General features: G+C 42.1%; 1 protein-coding gene across 2 annotated transcripts in view; it reads left to right on the top strand.

The window, feature by feature from the left end:
• Positions 1-16,034, top strand: part of LOC128350372 (glypican-5-like) — a 710,193-nt gene that overhangs the window by 404,321 nt on the left and 289,838 nt on the right. For both annotated transcript variants that reach the window (XM_053308595.1, XM_053308592.1), the window contains one exon: positions 12,243-12,363. In XM_053308595.1, the coding sequence (XP_053164570.1) occupies positions 12,243-12,363 (121 nt within the window). The remainder of the gene's footprint in view (positions 1-12,242; positions 12,364-16,034) is intronic.

Here is a 16,034-nt window from a genome sequence, read left to right as displayed (position 1 = left end):
TCCAACTGCATTACAAACTTATTTACATTGCCCAGAAATCTCCTTTGTTCTCAGAAGAATCCAGCAAGAAACCATGAAGCCTAGATATGGATAAGAACGGAATTCCATTTATCTTAATTCTTGGTCCGTTCCCATATGGCTGAATTTGAAGCAATTGTTGGAACCATTGAAAGCTTGAAATATAAGCTGAGGCCATGAACTAGTGTTTCTTATTTGCAGGTGGCAGGTTTGATGCAAATGAAGGAATTATCTTTTTCTGTGAATAGGAGAATGTTCCATGGGTGCAACAGACAATCCTCATACATACATGGAATCCATCATGTCTGAGAAAGGAAGTGTCCCTATATTAAAAAGCTCTTTATATTACCCATTAATCCTACTTGAGTTCTATAAATCCAAATACATTCTACCCATGATGGAAGAAAACAGCAGTGCACTAGCTAGTCCTGTGCCCTATGTTGGCGAGCTCCTTAGCCACTCCCCCTGGCATCCCCATGTTCGTTTGCTGAACTTAGGAACCATTTCTCTTGGCATTCTAGAATTTCAGATAGAAACTCACTACATCCTGAATTTGTCTCTGGAGACAAGTAATGGACACGAGAACAACCCAGGAGTAAGGATCAGGCCTTGCTAGCATGCTTCTAGTCTCCCCCATGTGTACGCTGTACCCAAGTTTATAACATCTGAATAGAGCAATTGTCTGCTCTTCATGTCTTGTTCTGCAGAACTAACAACCACAAAAACCTGCCCTCATCTATTTAAACATAAGATAGATCGGGGATTCTCAAACCTGGGTCCCTAGATGTTGGTGGCCTACAACTTCCATCATCCCCAGCCACAATGGCCAAGCCATTGTGGCTGGAAAGGATGGAAGTTGTAGGCCAGCAACATCTGGGGACGCAGGTTTGGGAACTCCTGTGATAGAGGATGAAGAATAGGATTGGTCAGTTGGTAGGTAGGTAGGTTGGTTTAGTAGTGCGAGTCTAAACAGTGATGCATTCCTAGTTCCAGCAAAATCCATGGAAAAAGAGTTAAGATTTCCTTCATGTTCTGAAATTTAGTGTAAATAAATTCAAGAAGTATGTATTAACAATGCTTCAATTACCAATAGTTTGACAGAGGCAGGTAGAACAACATTAGACAGAAAAAAGTTAGTTCTATGTACCAATACTCATCTATGATAATATATCGCCTTGAATCATCATCATCATCATCAGCGGGAATCAATAGTTCTTAAATCCATTTAAGCAAAAGCTGATGAGCAGGTAATTTAAAATAGACTGTTCTCACGTGCACCCTAACCCAGGCTAAGGAAGCCCAGCCTGGATTAGGCTGCATGTGAGAACTTCTGGGATTGGACCAAATCCCGGTGGGGCAGCACTGCCTAGCCCAGCTTTTAAACCCAGCCCTTAGCCAGGGTTAAGGGCTAGAGTGAATCCTTAACCCGGGCTCCGGGATCATGTGTTTGCTGGGGCTGGTTTCAGCCCAAGCTGACACAGAGATGGGTGCCTAGAATGCCTGTCTCCTGGGGGAATTCCCAAATGCATCGGTCATGTCGCATGGTGCAGTGTGGGATATCTGGAGGCCAGGATATGTCATCCTGGTCTTTGGAGTGCTGAACTGTACCATGCAGTGTGGATCGTCTGGGAGCACATTCCGCACTCCCAGCAACAGTAAAGCACTAATCTTTAGATAAGTAAAGCGCTAATCTTAGATTAGGGGAGAAGGTGAGTTCAACCAGCCTTCCCCCTTGCCCACCTGCTGCTCCGGCTGGTCGTGTGGATGACCTTGAGGCCTGCCCAGCATATTCACCAACAAGCCAAATGATGCAGCCTGCCAGCCACATATTCTGGCCAGAAACCTGACAGTCCTTGCTTTTTTGAAGTTCAAGACAATTAGAAAAACACAATCAGTAGCAATCATTCCTCTTGAGTGCTGTCATAAAACAATACAGGACAAGTATCACGTAATGATACCTGTTTGCAGCAGTTTCAAGAGCCAGGAGCATTTTTGTTTTTATATGTAGCATGAGCATTTATAATCGAGCTAATAGGGTTCATTGTTGAAGCTCCTGATTTGTTGTTCTAGGAAGTTCAAACATTTTGATTATCTGCCAGACAGACAATTAAAAAAGATTTATCTGTTTTTCTTTGTCCTTGCCCTTTTTGTCTTATCTTTCTCTCGTTATTATTTTTGCTGTTTGTTTGAACTTTGCTGAATACTTTCTTGAAAATAATGGTAGTCCTTTTATACCTGCCTTTTGATATCATTGTGCTTCACTTGCATTACCTTTTTCCCCATGAGTGCTTTAAAGCTATTATCTTAAACACCCTTAATTATACATATCGTAGGGTAAGTCTTCAAATTACCGATTCCAGAGCAGTATCTCTCTAATCAATAGGAGTGCCTCCATAAAAGGAGCTGCAAAGGATTTAAATCTGTGAATCTGCATATGTTTAGGAAAGGATGGACAATTCTTTTCCCCAGTAATTTTGAAAGGGCACACAGCTTGAAAGGAATGGATGTTGCTTTATATGATACTATTGCAAGCAAAATCACATTCTTTCACTTGATACTAAAGTATGGTTATGTCTTTTTATAGTCCTCAAAATCGTTCCTTTGCTACTTCTGCAACTTAAACTAATATGTTCATGGACTTAGGTTTTTCAAAGGCAGTGAGGCATTTAATGAAGAGATGTAGTAAAACTAATCAGAAACTTTTGTGATGCAAATCTTGATTTTCATTTTCATGGAGGCAAGAAATTGGACTATTTGTGGAGTGATGGCTGATGAAACAGATTACTTAGGAAATTCAGTGGCTGAAAGCTGCAGTTAGTGCAAAATATAGCTACTAACTGGGACTGGTCTTGGGAATACATCACACCAGAACATAAAGAGACTCTCTGGCCTATTTTCCAAACTATATCTGAGTACACTTTAAAATGCTTAAGAACATATGAAATGTCCTGCTGGATCAAGCCCAAGGCCTATCTAGTCCAGCATACTTTTTCACACAGTGGCCCACCAGATGCTTCTTCTAGGGATGTGCGAACCGGTTCGGATTCGAACCGAACCAGGAGTGGTTTGTTTCGAACTGGTTCGGACTGGTTTGGACCTGTTCAGACCCCTTAAGATTGGTAGGATGGTAGCTGGCACGCAGAGGTACCTGTCACCCAAACCCCAAAGCAATCGGACACTCGTACGATTTTTTATGAATTTTTGAAAATTATTTATATTTTTTTCTCATAGGATATAATGGGACCCATGGGTGCCAACAACCATGCAAACCCTGAAGCAATCAGACACCCCTATGATATTTTATGAATATTTGAAATATTTTAAATTATTTTTCAAATAGAGTATAATGGGACACAAACCAGTGCATATCCCCTATTGTGGAGCACCTAGGGGCACAAAAGCAGGGTGGGTTGTAGACAGGCAGGGGTGCCTACCACCCAAAAAATCCCAAGGCAATTGGACAGTCCTCTGATTATTGGTGAATTGTTAAAGTATTTTTGAATTCCTCATAGAGAATAATGAGGATTGCAGCAAATGTATAGCTTCACGTCGGGGGGAAAGGGGTGTCGTAGAGTGGAATGTGGTGGGTGGTAGTTCCTAGGGTGGGCAAGGAAGCTACCTGAATTATTTGAAAGGAATTGGGCAAAGGGGTGATTTTTAAGTGATTTTTGAATTGAGTGTGGATTCTATGATAGCATATTAGAGTGGATTCATGGTGTCTCATTGAAAATCTCATTTGCTATCATAGAATCCACACTCAATACCTCAGAAACAAGAGAACCCTGTACCCTATGGGTTAGAAACCCATGGGGGTAGTTGGCACCCTATGTGCACTACACCACCACTCGCTCTGGGCCACCCCAGCACCCCCCAAGTGCACTTATGGGGCTGCTGAAAGCTCCATTATAACTTATTATGAGGAAAAACCTTAAAGACGCGTAAACTTCAACAATTAACCAAAAATCAGCCCTCTGCCCAAATTCTTTGAAAAAATTCAGGTAGCTTCCCTGTCCCTAACCGGCACTACCACCAACCCCACACCGCAGTAGGCCACCCCTTTCCCCCCGACGTGAAGCAATACACCCTTCATTATATCTAATGGGGGAAAACCTTAAAGACACGTAAACTTCAACAATCACCCTTTTGCCCAATTCCTTTCAAATAATTCAGGTAGCTTCCTTGCCCACCCTAGGAACTACCACCCACCACACTCCACTCTACGACACCCCTTTCCCCCCGACGTGAAGCTATGCATTTGCTGACACCTCCATGCTTCTTTATGGAGAAAAACCTTAAAGACGCGTAAAATTCAAAAATCACTTTAAAATCACCCCTTTGCCCAATTCCTTTCAAATAATTCAGGTAGCTTCCTTGCCCACCCTAGGAACTACCAGCCACCACATTGCACTCTACGACACCCCTTTCCCCCCGACGTGAAGCTATACATTTGCTGCAATCCTCATTATGCTCTATGAGGAATTCAAAAATACTTTAACAATTCACCAATAATCAGAGGAGTGTCCAATTGCGTTGGGATTTTTTGGGTGGTAGGCACCACTGTCTGTCTACCACCCACCCTGCTTTTGTGCCCCTAGGTGCTCCACAATAGGGGATATGGACTGGTTTGGGTCCCATTATACTCTATTTGAAAAATAATTTAAAATATTTCAAATATTCATAAAAAATCAAAGGGGTGTCTGATTGCTTCAGGGTTTGCATGGTTGTTGGCACCAATGGGTGCTCCACAATAAGGAATAATGGTCTGGTTTGAGTCCCATTATATCCTATGAGAAAAAAATAAAAATAATTTTCAAAAATTCATTAAAAATCGTACGAGTGTCCGATTGCTTTGGGGTTTGGGTGACAGGTACCCCTGGGTGCCAGCTACCATCCTAGCTACTTTTCGAGATCCGAACCAGTCCAAACCGGTTTGGTGCGGATCCGAACCGAACCAGGGGGTGGTTCGGACAAAACCAAAACCGAACCACCCCCTCCTGGTTCGGACCCGGTTCAGATCTGAACCGAACCAGGCAAACCGGTTTTGTGCACATCCCTAGCTTCTTCTCACCCACAGGCAAGAGGTGACTGCCTGTCCTCTCTCTTGCTGTTGCTGGTATTCAGAGGTGTCTTGCCTACCAGGCTGGAGGCGGCCTATAGCCACCAGACTAGCAGCCACTGATAGACCAGTCCGTCATAAATTTGTATAAGCCCCTTTTAGAGCCATCCAAGCTAGTGGCCGTCACCACGTCCCATGGCAGAGAATTCCATAGATCATTTATGCTCTGTGTGAAAAGGTTTTGGTTGGTCCTAAATTTTCTGGCCTTCAGTTCCATGGGATGGTACCTGGTTCTAGTTCTGTAAGAGAGGGAGAAAAATTTCTCTCGGTCCACTCTCCCTACTACATGCATAATTTTGTAAACCTCTATCATCTCTCTCTGTAGTTGCCTCTTTCTGAATCTAAAAAGCCCCAGATGCTGCAGCCTTGCCTCATAAGGAAGGTGCTCTAGTCCCCTGATTGGTTGCCCACTTTTCCAGTTCTACAATGTCCTTCTTAAGATATGATGACCAGAACTGTATGCAGTACTCCAAATGTGGCTGCACCATAGATTTGTACAAGGGCATTATAATATTAGCATTTTTATTTTCAATCCCCTTCCTAATGACCCTTAGCATGGAATTGGCCTTTTTCACAGCTGCCATGCACTGAATCAACACTTTCAACAAGCTGTCCAGCATGACCCCAAATCTCTCCTCTGGTCAGTCACTGACAGCTCAGACCCCATCAGTGTATATGTGAAGTTGAGGTTTTTTTGCCCCAACATGCATCACTTTACACTTATTTACATTGAACCACATTTCCCATTTTGTCACCCACTCACCTAGTTTGGAGACATCCTTTTGGAACACCTCACAATTTGTTTTGGATTTTACTGTCCTAAGTAGTTTAGTGCCACCTGCAGATTTGGCCAATTCACTGGTTACCCCAACTTCTAGATCATTTATGAACAAGAGCACTGGTCCTAGTACAGATTCCTGGAGGATCCCACTTCTTACTTCCCTGCATTGTGAAAACTGTCCATTTATTCCTACCCTCTGTTTCCTGTCCTGCAAACTCTTTGAACTACGGATAGGTGCAAGACCCACAGTTGCCTGAGCCCAGATCACCCCTTCTCTCATGGCTTTAAAGCTAGAGGACAAAGGCCTGGACAGTGTTCACCCCTTTTAATCTGCAAATGGGTGTTCCATGGGAGAAGCTGTAGAGATTAACACTTTCTCAGCCAAGGACCTGCCTACTTATAGACTAAGGTAAAACTCAGTGCTAGTCAGTTAGTAAATGTTTTTTGTATTTTCTTTTGAATTCCTGTGTGCCTTTCTTTACTTCCACTTTGAACCTACTTTCTCCCCATTCCTTATTCTATGTGCAACCCTCGTTTCTTAATAAAGTTAATATACTTAGAAGTGGCTTTAGTCTGATTTAACAGGTTCTGGAGGGTTACTTGCAAAACTCTTCCCCATGTGCCTTGTAAGGTCATTCGCTACTGTTGAGTTGTTTTTCAGAATAAAATCTTCTTGACTAGACCTGGGTTGTGTGGACTCTGGCTGTACAGTGACTGTAAGTCCCAAGCCAGACAGTTCTAGGTTGTTGAAGCTATGTCTAAGCCTGGTCAGTGGCTTTAGATCAGTCTTCAACTGGTGGCAGCCTACCTTGAAGGAACAGCATGCTCCTAGATTTAGGATCATTTGCCAGAGTTTATGTTCCTTTCCGTTCTCTTCATTTGGGCAGGACTTCCATTTTCTGAGGGAAGTCTTCTTCCCTTTGATAGATACCCTGACTCTGCTTGTTAGCTATGCTGGCATCCTCCTGAACTTGGTGGCACCTTTTCTCCATCTTGGGACGCATTCCAACTGAGCTTCTATTCTTTTGCTTTTAAATAAGTTCCATGTTTATTTATCCAAATATCATTGCCCTACACAGCTGGAGCCCCCCAAATTATCAACTTGTAAGAATGGTAAATTGTGAGTAGGTGCCATATGCATGGTTAGCAACACCATGCTGACCATACAAATAGCACCTGTGCATGCACAGAAGCCATGTGTGTATTTATAGTGTGTGGGGATTTGGGGGGCACACACTGCCCCAGCAGGAATCTGGAAGGGGTAGTGGAGAGCAGGTAAGTACCTGCTCTCCTTTTTCTTTAAAGTTCCCTTCCTCATTTCCCTCAGAGTGCTTGACCCACACTTCGAACCATGCTTCGGGCACATCTCTAGTCTCCACATTATGTTGAGCCATTAGCCCTATTCAGACGTTATGTTGTATCTTGGTACACTTGTACTTGTTTTTGTGTGAATAACTGTATCTGTGTTCATTTTAAAAGTGAACCTCACTAGAAGAACCTGACTGGTACACACCTGACTAAAACCTGAATTGTACACACTACCTCTGTACAGATTTATACTTATGTACACACTACATTCATTGTACGAGAGCAATATAATGTCTGGACAACAGACATTATATAGCCTCCCATCGGTTTGCATCTGGGATAAAACAAGTCATATTTGTATAAATACAATGGACAATGATGTCATTTAAGGTGTTTGTGTATAGGCAAGATATTTCTTGTATACTAGACTAGGGCCCTTATACACCTGCAGAAAACCTGCCCAGAACACATATTAAAAATGATTAATCTGGTATCAAACTTTGATAACAGAAATCATTGGATCAGTAAATCCCTAGAACAGAGCACTTTTGTTTGGGTGGGAATATGGTACAGGAGCAGTCTGCCACCTTCTCTTTAGAGGCTGGCTCTTCTCTTTAGTTACTGTAAAATATAACTAGATGCCTGGCAAAAGCATGCTCCCTTGGGTTCTCTAATAATATCCGTACCAGCTGTCTTTGTGTCTCATTTATAGCAAAGGAAATTGTTGGATATTCTTGTTTAATTCTTTTATGCCAAGCAGTGGGGGGTAATGTTAGGAATGACCTGTACAAAACAATGAAAAAGGATTTCAATTTCATTTTTCAGACTGAATCAGCCAGCCACACATAATTTATATGAAGACATTCAAAATGGCACAACCTAAGTACTATGCAAAAGGTGATGCTGATCTAGCGAAAGATGCATAATTAAATTAGGGTGGGATTTGTACCATCAGATATTGAAAATCTCTCACAGGTTCATTGACTTGGAAAATTAGTGAATCCTCTTGGATGGGTGCTTAAGGGCATTGCCTCTTATTTGGTTGCATTTCCAAAAAAAGGAAAAGCCTGTGATTCTGTTTTATGAGTATGATGCCCTGATCATTTGATAGATGTCCTAAGCAGTTAAAAGGTGAGAACAATTGGAAAAGATGCTAAAGGATGTTTCCACCTTGTACCACCTTTAAGGAATTATCCTCTTGCCTGCTCAAACAGAATTTACTTGGTGAATGGCATAGATGTAAATAGACTATACTGTAAATATTTGTAAATAGCCTGTGCAGGCTAGAGTTCTTTCAATACTGCAGACAAGGAGTGTAATCCTGCTTGTCCTTGCACAGCAAAGCAGACTTGGAGCCACTCATTGAAGAGGTCAGTATAACTCTGCACTGTACTACCTTGGTGTTTTGAGAAACTGCTTTCCCTTCATACTCAGTCAAGACCCACTCATGAGGCCTCTGCATTGAGCTACCAGCTTCTCCTTAGGTCAGGGTTCCCTTCCCAACTTCCTAGATATTGTTGGACTACAACTCCCATCATCCCCAGCCACAATGGCCTTTGACCTCTGTGGCTGGGGTGATGGCTGTTGTACATCTATGGGAAGCGAAGGCTGGAAACCTCTGCCTCGGGCTTCCTGCATACAGCTCTCTTTCTGCTTCTGCAGAGATTGAGTTCTGAAGCCCTGGGAAGGAGATGGGAAGCAGTTGTATACTGCATGCTGCAGTATGAGGTGTGGAGGATCTCTCCTAGAAATGAACACTCGTGCTGTTTGACTGGGCATGTGCAGAGAGCAGTGGCAGCCAAATGACAGTGTATCATTGGTGGGAGATGAGTGGGCTATACTGACCTCTAATGGAACCAGTTCTAACCTGCTCACAGGACAAGTAGGATTGCACTAAAGGTAAGCCCAAAGAACTATTTAATGCTTTCCTTCATCTAATCTTTGTAAAGGTAAAGTTGTGCCCTCAAGTTGGTGCTGACTCCTGGCTCCCACAGAGCCCTTGGTTTTCTTTGGTAGAATATAGGAGGGGTTTAACATTGTCATCCCCTGCACAGTATGAGATGATGCCTTTCAACACCTTCCTTTATCGCTGCTGCCCGATATAGGTGTTTCCCATAGTCTGGGAAACATACCAGCGGAAATTTGATCCAGCAACCTCCTGCTCGCTAGGCAAGTCATTCCCCCGCTCTCTTTGTACTTGACTCTTATTTGATTGTGGCCATAGGGACGAGGATTAAAATTAAGAAAAAGGAAAAAATATAGTCATCCTGCTTAAACAAAACCCCATAGTAACCAATAGAGAACTAGTAGTCATCGTGCCCTAAGATAACCTCCATAAGAACAAGCTTTTCAGTTCACCATTTGTTTCACTGCCACTGACAAGTACATTGTCACTTCTAAGGACACTCAAAAAAAAATTGTCTGTTGCAAAATATTTTACATAAAATTAAGCAGACCTGCACTGCTGGGTGGCCAATAGAGGAGCAATTATTTGTTCGCACATTTCAGAAGAGAAATTACAGAAAAGGAGGGCATACCCCTCTGTTTCCATCTCTTTGGCATTACATGGGCAAACCCCTGCAGGCAATATCTCCCCATAGAACATGAAGAGGCAATCTAGTCTTTGCAGAAGCCTGCTTTCCTTTTGTATTAGAACCTGATGATGATCAACTGATGATTATCAATACCCAACAATTATTTTGATTTGCAGCTATCCCTGGATCAAAGACAATTTTCCCACTGCAAATTAAAGGGAGCCAGTATGCCTAACATTTTGCTGTTCTTTGTCCTCTGATGAGCAGTGGCTGCTGTGTTTCTGAGCATTCAGACAATACTGGCTGTGCATGCAGCAAGTTTTCAGCCTTTCTTTCACCAAACAAGCTGAAATTTATAGCTTCCTGTTTCTCCCCCACCCCCCATTGGTACCATTCTTTCCCCCCTCCAACATTCTGACTAAGCCTATAAAATGAGCCCATCTATCACCCACACAGGTCTTTATCAATCGGAGGTAACAGGGAAGAATCACCATGGTGATTGGGCGGTGGGGATTCCATATGCAGATAGGGAAGAGGAGCGGATAGGGCGAGAGTGAGTGAGCGAGCAAGCAGTGAGGGGGGTTGAGTGAGTGAGCAAGTGGCGGGGAGGGGTGAACATGCAGTGGAGAGGGGGTGAGTGAGCGAGTCGCAGGGAGGGGGCGGCTGATAGTGACTGGCTGACACTAAACAATAAAGCAGGGGCTGTGGCGGGAGGCAAGAAGAGCCACAAAGTCCTAGTACACAGATGATCTGTGCAGGTTAAGCTAGTATAATGGAAAGATACTGTTGGGGTTTGTAATTATTTAGCAAAGCACTGAAAGGAAGCTACCCATGACAGTTACAGAGTAGAGTGCAGAGTTTAGTTGATGCAGTTATTTGAACAACACACGGAGATTGTTGTACAATCTAAACTAGATAGGTTTATTGGTGAAGTACATTTTGGATAGGAAAGACCTAGTCTTATCTATTTGCTACATAATGGATAGGTAGTGGGAGAGGGATGTTTCCATCTACTCTCTAAGAGGAAAAGAAGAGGACTGACTCTCTACAGGAAGTACCTGAGGAGTCACAGCAGGGATCATAGAGTTAGAGGCAAAGCAGGGACAGGTAAGAAGACCCTCACTAACTACCTCTACTCACAGTGCCCCTAGTGGTCATCAGGATAGTTGGTGCAAAAGTTCGATGCACTAGACTGGAACTCCATCTCCAACAAATACAACTTACAACCAAAGCAATGTATATCATTCATCAAAGAGAGACTTGCTGGCTCAAGGGTCCACTGCTGATTTGAATAATGAAAGAACAAAACAAAATACTACAGAATAACTCAGATATTATTTGCAGTGGTGTTGCCCTACTGAGCTCAATGGGACTACAACAGCAGTCTCTAAATTGCCTCCTCTTTATTTCAGTGAAGTTTGAACTTCCACATAGAAAAAGCGTGTGTGTGTGTGTGTGTAATCCATACCTAGTAAGTAATGGGCTTTCCCATGCTGGAGATATTCATGCAATATGGACAGCCAACTGTTGGGAATGTCCTCTCTCTAGTTTTCAAGCATGTTCTTGAACAGGATCATATACTAGTTCACACATAATGTAGAACATTTATGCTGGCAGATTAATCTTAAGCCAAACTTTCATAAGGAATTGGTTTCTCTTTGCTTTCCAACCTGCAGGGTAGTAAAAAAAAACACCAACCAAACAACAACATGAGGAGGATGTTCTCACCAGCAGCAAAGCCCAGGCTTGGCTGGGCTCCCCACGAGAACTGTCGGGATTTATGCAGACCCTGGCAGCACCATGGTGCCAAACCCAGGACCAAAGCCTGGCTCTTCGTCCAGCATTTGCACCCTTAACCTGGCTGCCAGGATCGTAAGTCAGCGCAGGCTGCTTGCAGCTCGCCCTGACACAGAGATGGGGGCCTAGAGTGCCTGTCCCCTGGGGAATTCCCCAGTGCATCGCACCCAGCGTGCAATGTACTGTGGGATACCTGGAGGCTGGGATGACAGGTCTTGGCCTCAGAGCACTCCACCCTGCCCTGCACTACATGGAGCAGCACTGATTGTGTAGGAGCATGCTCCGCATTCCCACCAAGCACAGCTTGATCGTCTGGGGGGAAGGCAAAATGTGTGAAGCCTCCCACTGCCCACCCACCCGGTAGGTCGTGTGAATGGCCCTGAGGACTCTTTGCCCCAGTGATGCTGCTGCCATCAAATTCTCAGACCCCAAGCCTGCATTTCATTTAAATGACTGGCTTGGGTATACTTGACTTGGGCAATTTTCTCAAAGTAGACTTTAAAAAAAAGAAACATTTATATTCCGTTCTTCCTCGAAGGAGCCCAGAGCAGTTTACATAGTTAAGTTTCTCCTCACAACAACCCTGTGAAGTAGGTTAGACTGAGAGAGAAGTGAGTTGACTTGACTTTGAAAAGTTAAGGAAATTTTCCCTAAGTACAATTATTATTATTTTTCTTTTTTCTTGCAGTTATACTAGCAGAGTGGTTACCAGTGGACTGAAGGCACAAATTAATAACCCAGAATTGAAAGTCAGAGGATTGGACCAACACATCAGTAACTTAATTGATAAACTGCTGCACTTTAATCAGGTAAGTACTCACAAAAGAAATTGTGAAAAGTGAAAAATTTTGAATTTGGTCTAATAAGAGATTTGGAACTGAAACACAATGCTTGAAACTCTGTGGAATGCACAATGAAACAAAGTTTATCCATATGACTATCTAAATCCAACAAATTATTTAAAAGGTGTTGGTCAACTGACCAAGTAAGACTGCACCAAGCCCTAGAGTTTTGGATGTTATTTTTAGAATATTGTTTTAAACATTCTAAATTGTGTTTTACATTTCTTGTTTTTAATTTGTTTTGTTTTGTTTTTGTTTTTAATTAATGTTTTACTTTTTAATCTTGTTGTAAACCGCCCAGCAACGTAAGTTTTGGGTGGTGTAAAAATATGATAGATAGATAGATAATAGAGTTGCTTATAAGGTTGATTGTGGCCCATGATTCCAGTAGTGCTGAACTTATTATACTCTGTGCTTTGAATAGGTTTCGGTTAAATTGCAATGAATTTATGATGGCTTAGTGTCCTAAGATTTTGAAACATCTTACATGATCTAAGGCAGGACTAGGTTGGAACTTGTGGGTCTAGAGAAAGTATCATATAAAGTTTTGCTGAAGATAATTTTTAATTTTCCTAACTCAGAAGAAAAGATTTTCTTCCGGTAGGTATGCCAGAAACATGATGAATGTGTGGCTGCATCAGTGAATCACTTTAGCCCTATGGGTTGTGTGTGGCTGTCTACACAAAACTCCACTCAGTCAGTACTGAATAATATTATGGTTCCATAATGCTATTTGCTTTCATGCACTGTTTTGCAAGTCACAAAGATGGTGTCAATCCAAATTAGTCAGAGCAACCTACCACATTTAACAGCAATCGATTTTTCATTTAGTGTAAGCATATTTTGTTGTCCAATTTGCGAACATGTTGATAATGGCATCTACAGAGTTCATAATGACAGACTAGCATCTCCTCCCTAATCATTCACGATTAGAGAATATGGTAACAGATAACATTTGACAATTGCTACTGACTGTAATATTGATTGTGCTGATTATTGCAGAAAGGAATAGTGGGCATCAAATTTGGGGCTCAGATTACTTTCTTTCCCTTCTGTGTCTGAGATTTGAAAGTGGGTTATCAAAGAGTCCTTCATGGTGACAAAGGACAACTTGACTGTATGCCCAAGGGGGCTTTGTATGCCTCTTGTATGCCCAAGAGGGTTTTGGAGTGGTGTTTCTCAAACAGCAGCCTCTCGTGCAACATAGTAAATGTTTTGGGAAAGTGGGGAATTTTTAAAAGTAGCTTGTGATATGGTGTGGGAACATACTGTTCAAAGAGAAGAAGTAAAAAATACCATTGTGCAAGTAATTGGGCCCAAACTTTTGGATATGCCTTATGTGCTTTTTGGATCCTGGCCTTCATCTCTAGAACATGGCAATTATTTTCTTATTGTTTTTAAAAAATTATATCCACTTCTCTGCAGGAGGACCCTGGAGAACTGGCAAACAATACAATCCTTTTGTTCTATTGCCACAATATTAAAATGTTTAAAGATGAAATAGAAACATGAAAACACTTATAGAATTTTTTTAAAAAAGCAGATTCAGCTCAACAGACTAAAAGCGAGGGCTCAATCAACATTACAAACTTTCTGAAAAAGCCAGTATCTTCTGCTTGCAAAACACCAATTCCACAAATGGTATTTGTAGGTATGTGATATATAATACCTACCACACTTCATACATCTTACAAGAGCACCTCTCCTGTGACATTTTATTGATGGTTAGGAGAAAGTAATGCTTCAATGAAGTTCTGCCCACAACACATGAAAACGTGTGAATGTGTTGCCACAGTACACAAACTAGGATAACTTCATTTTCTTGACTCAAACGAGAGTTGTGGAAGGAACAGAATACTGGTCATATTAATGTTAAGCTCAGCAAGAAATGTGCTTTGTCATGCAAATCCAAAGAGTTCCCTTTGTTTCATGACATCAGAAAGAGATATGCACATCCATACTTTTGCTTTTTTTAAACCTCCTACATGGCACACCCTTTTCCACCATTACTGCAAGCAATAATATCTGATTGATCACTCTGTCCAGCTAACCCAGTATGTGGCATATCTAATTACATCACCAGTTTAGCAGTACAAGTTTCTTTCTTACTAATTAGGCAGAATAGATTCTTCCCCTTGTTTTATTCCTGGATGCATTTTAATTAGATCCATAGGCAGTCTCTCTCTTAACATGCCCTGTAGGCTGTAGCCTCAATGCCATCGTTCCTAAGATCATTTCAGTTCTTTTTATTATTATATGCTCCATCAAGCTGAAGTGACTCATTTTAACAATCCAGAGAGAAGCTTAGATTTGGTTTCCTGGGTCTAATTTTATTTTATTTTATTTTTTTCCTTAAGATACCGTATGTACATTTTGTTAATGATATATAAAAGAGACTAGAGAAATCCAGTAAAGCCGTGCCTTGTGAGCCAGCCTATTTTAATTTAAAGTGAATAACGAAGCTATTCTCATTGTAACTCCTGCTTCCAAAGATAGTCTTTGGTTACTGAAGCATCACGTTGTGGGCTCCTTGAAGATCTTGGAATGTTTCTTTCCTTTACAGTTCCTAGTAAGGTGGTCTGGGGGTTGATTTCACTGAAGTTTGTGATAGGGAAGACATTGTATGTCAAGCAGTCCTAAACAGTTGTCCTTCTGAATTTTGTTCAGAACTGCAAAGATCTACTGCTCCTTGAAGGCTCTATGGCAAAACCAATTCGGTTGAAAAATTAGTCCAGCCATTAGTATACACATCATCAATTAATTGCAAGAAGAATAGCAAGGAATAGCAAGAAGCTTTATCACATCAGGTGTTGTGTAGGCAACCTGTTCAGGGTTTCATCATGCTAATCTCAGTTGTCCTTTCTGTACAGTAAGCCTCTGTTTGCTTTTACAGAATGAAGCTAGGTTGTTGAAAGCTGCCTTGCCCAATTTCTTTGTTAATTACTGTGAAATGGGTGGTCTGGCTTTTCCTTCCAGGAGGCTTGCAATAGAGGTTTTAGCAATAATAATAGCTAGAGGGATTATTTCCACTGCAGGAATGAACTGCTTTGATTTGCACACAAGAAGATAATAAGATCATTCTCACAACCATAACGGGGCAGGGATGGTGGGCGGGGTGGGGTGGGGTGGGGGGAGGGCAGGATTGAACCTTTCCTCCCTCCAGACAAGCAAGGAGCTCCTCTCCAGTGCACCATCACATACCCACATGGTCTGCACTGCTCCCAGCAGTGTGGGTCACTGGAGGCCATGAAAATGAGTCCTGGCCTCCAGGAATCCCATAATGCAGCATATGATGGGCATGGTGCATTGGTGGATTATCCCGTGAGAGCACACACACGATCCTGAACCTGGGGTTGAGGGTGTGCTTGTGCCTTCTGATCATGGTTTAGGGCCGGGGGTTAAAAGTCAGGCTAATGGGGGTGGAAGCACCAGGATCAGGCAGCCTCAATATTTATTTAGAAAAGAGTTATTACAACATGAATCATATAACTGTGAGTCCATATATATCATTAGGCATTAAAATGAATGTTATTTATTTATTTAATCAAATTATAAAGAAATCAGAGTTATTATGCAACTGGATGTTGTATTTGTCATGGAAGAAGTGAAAGGAAGACCACCCTCTGGGTCATTAGCCT

This window comes from Hemicordylus capensis, chromosome 3 (assembly GCF_027244095.1).
Source record: "Hemicordylus capensis ecotype Gifberg chromosome 3, rHemCap1.1.pri, whole genome shotgun sequence".
In the NCBI taxonomy this organism is placed as follows: Eukaryota; Metazoa; Chordata; class Lepidosauria; order Squamata; family Cordylidae; genus Hemicordylus; species Hemicordylus capensis.
Note: the sequence above shows the minus strand (reverse complement) of the source record. Positions and strands in the feature narration are given on the sequence as shown.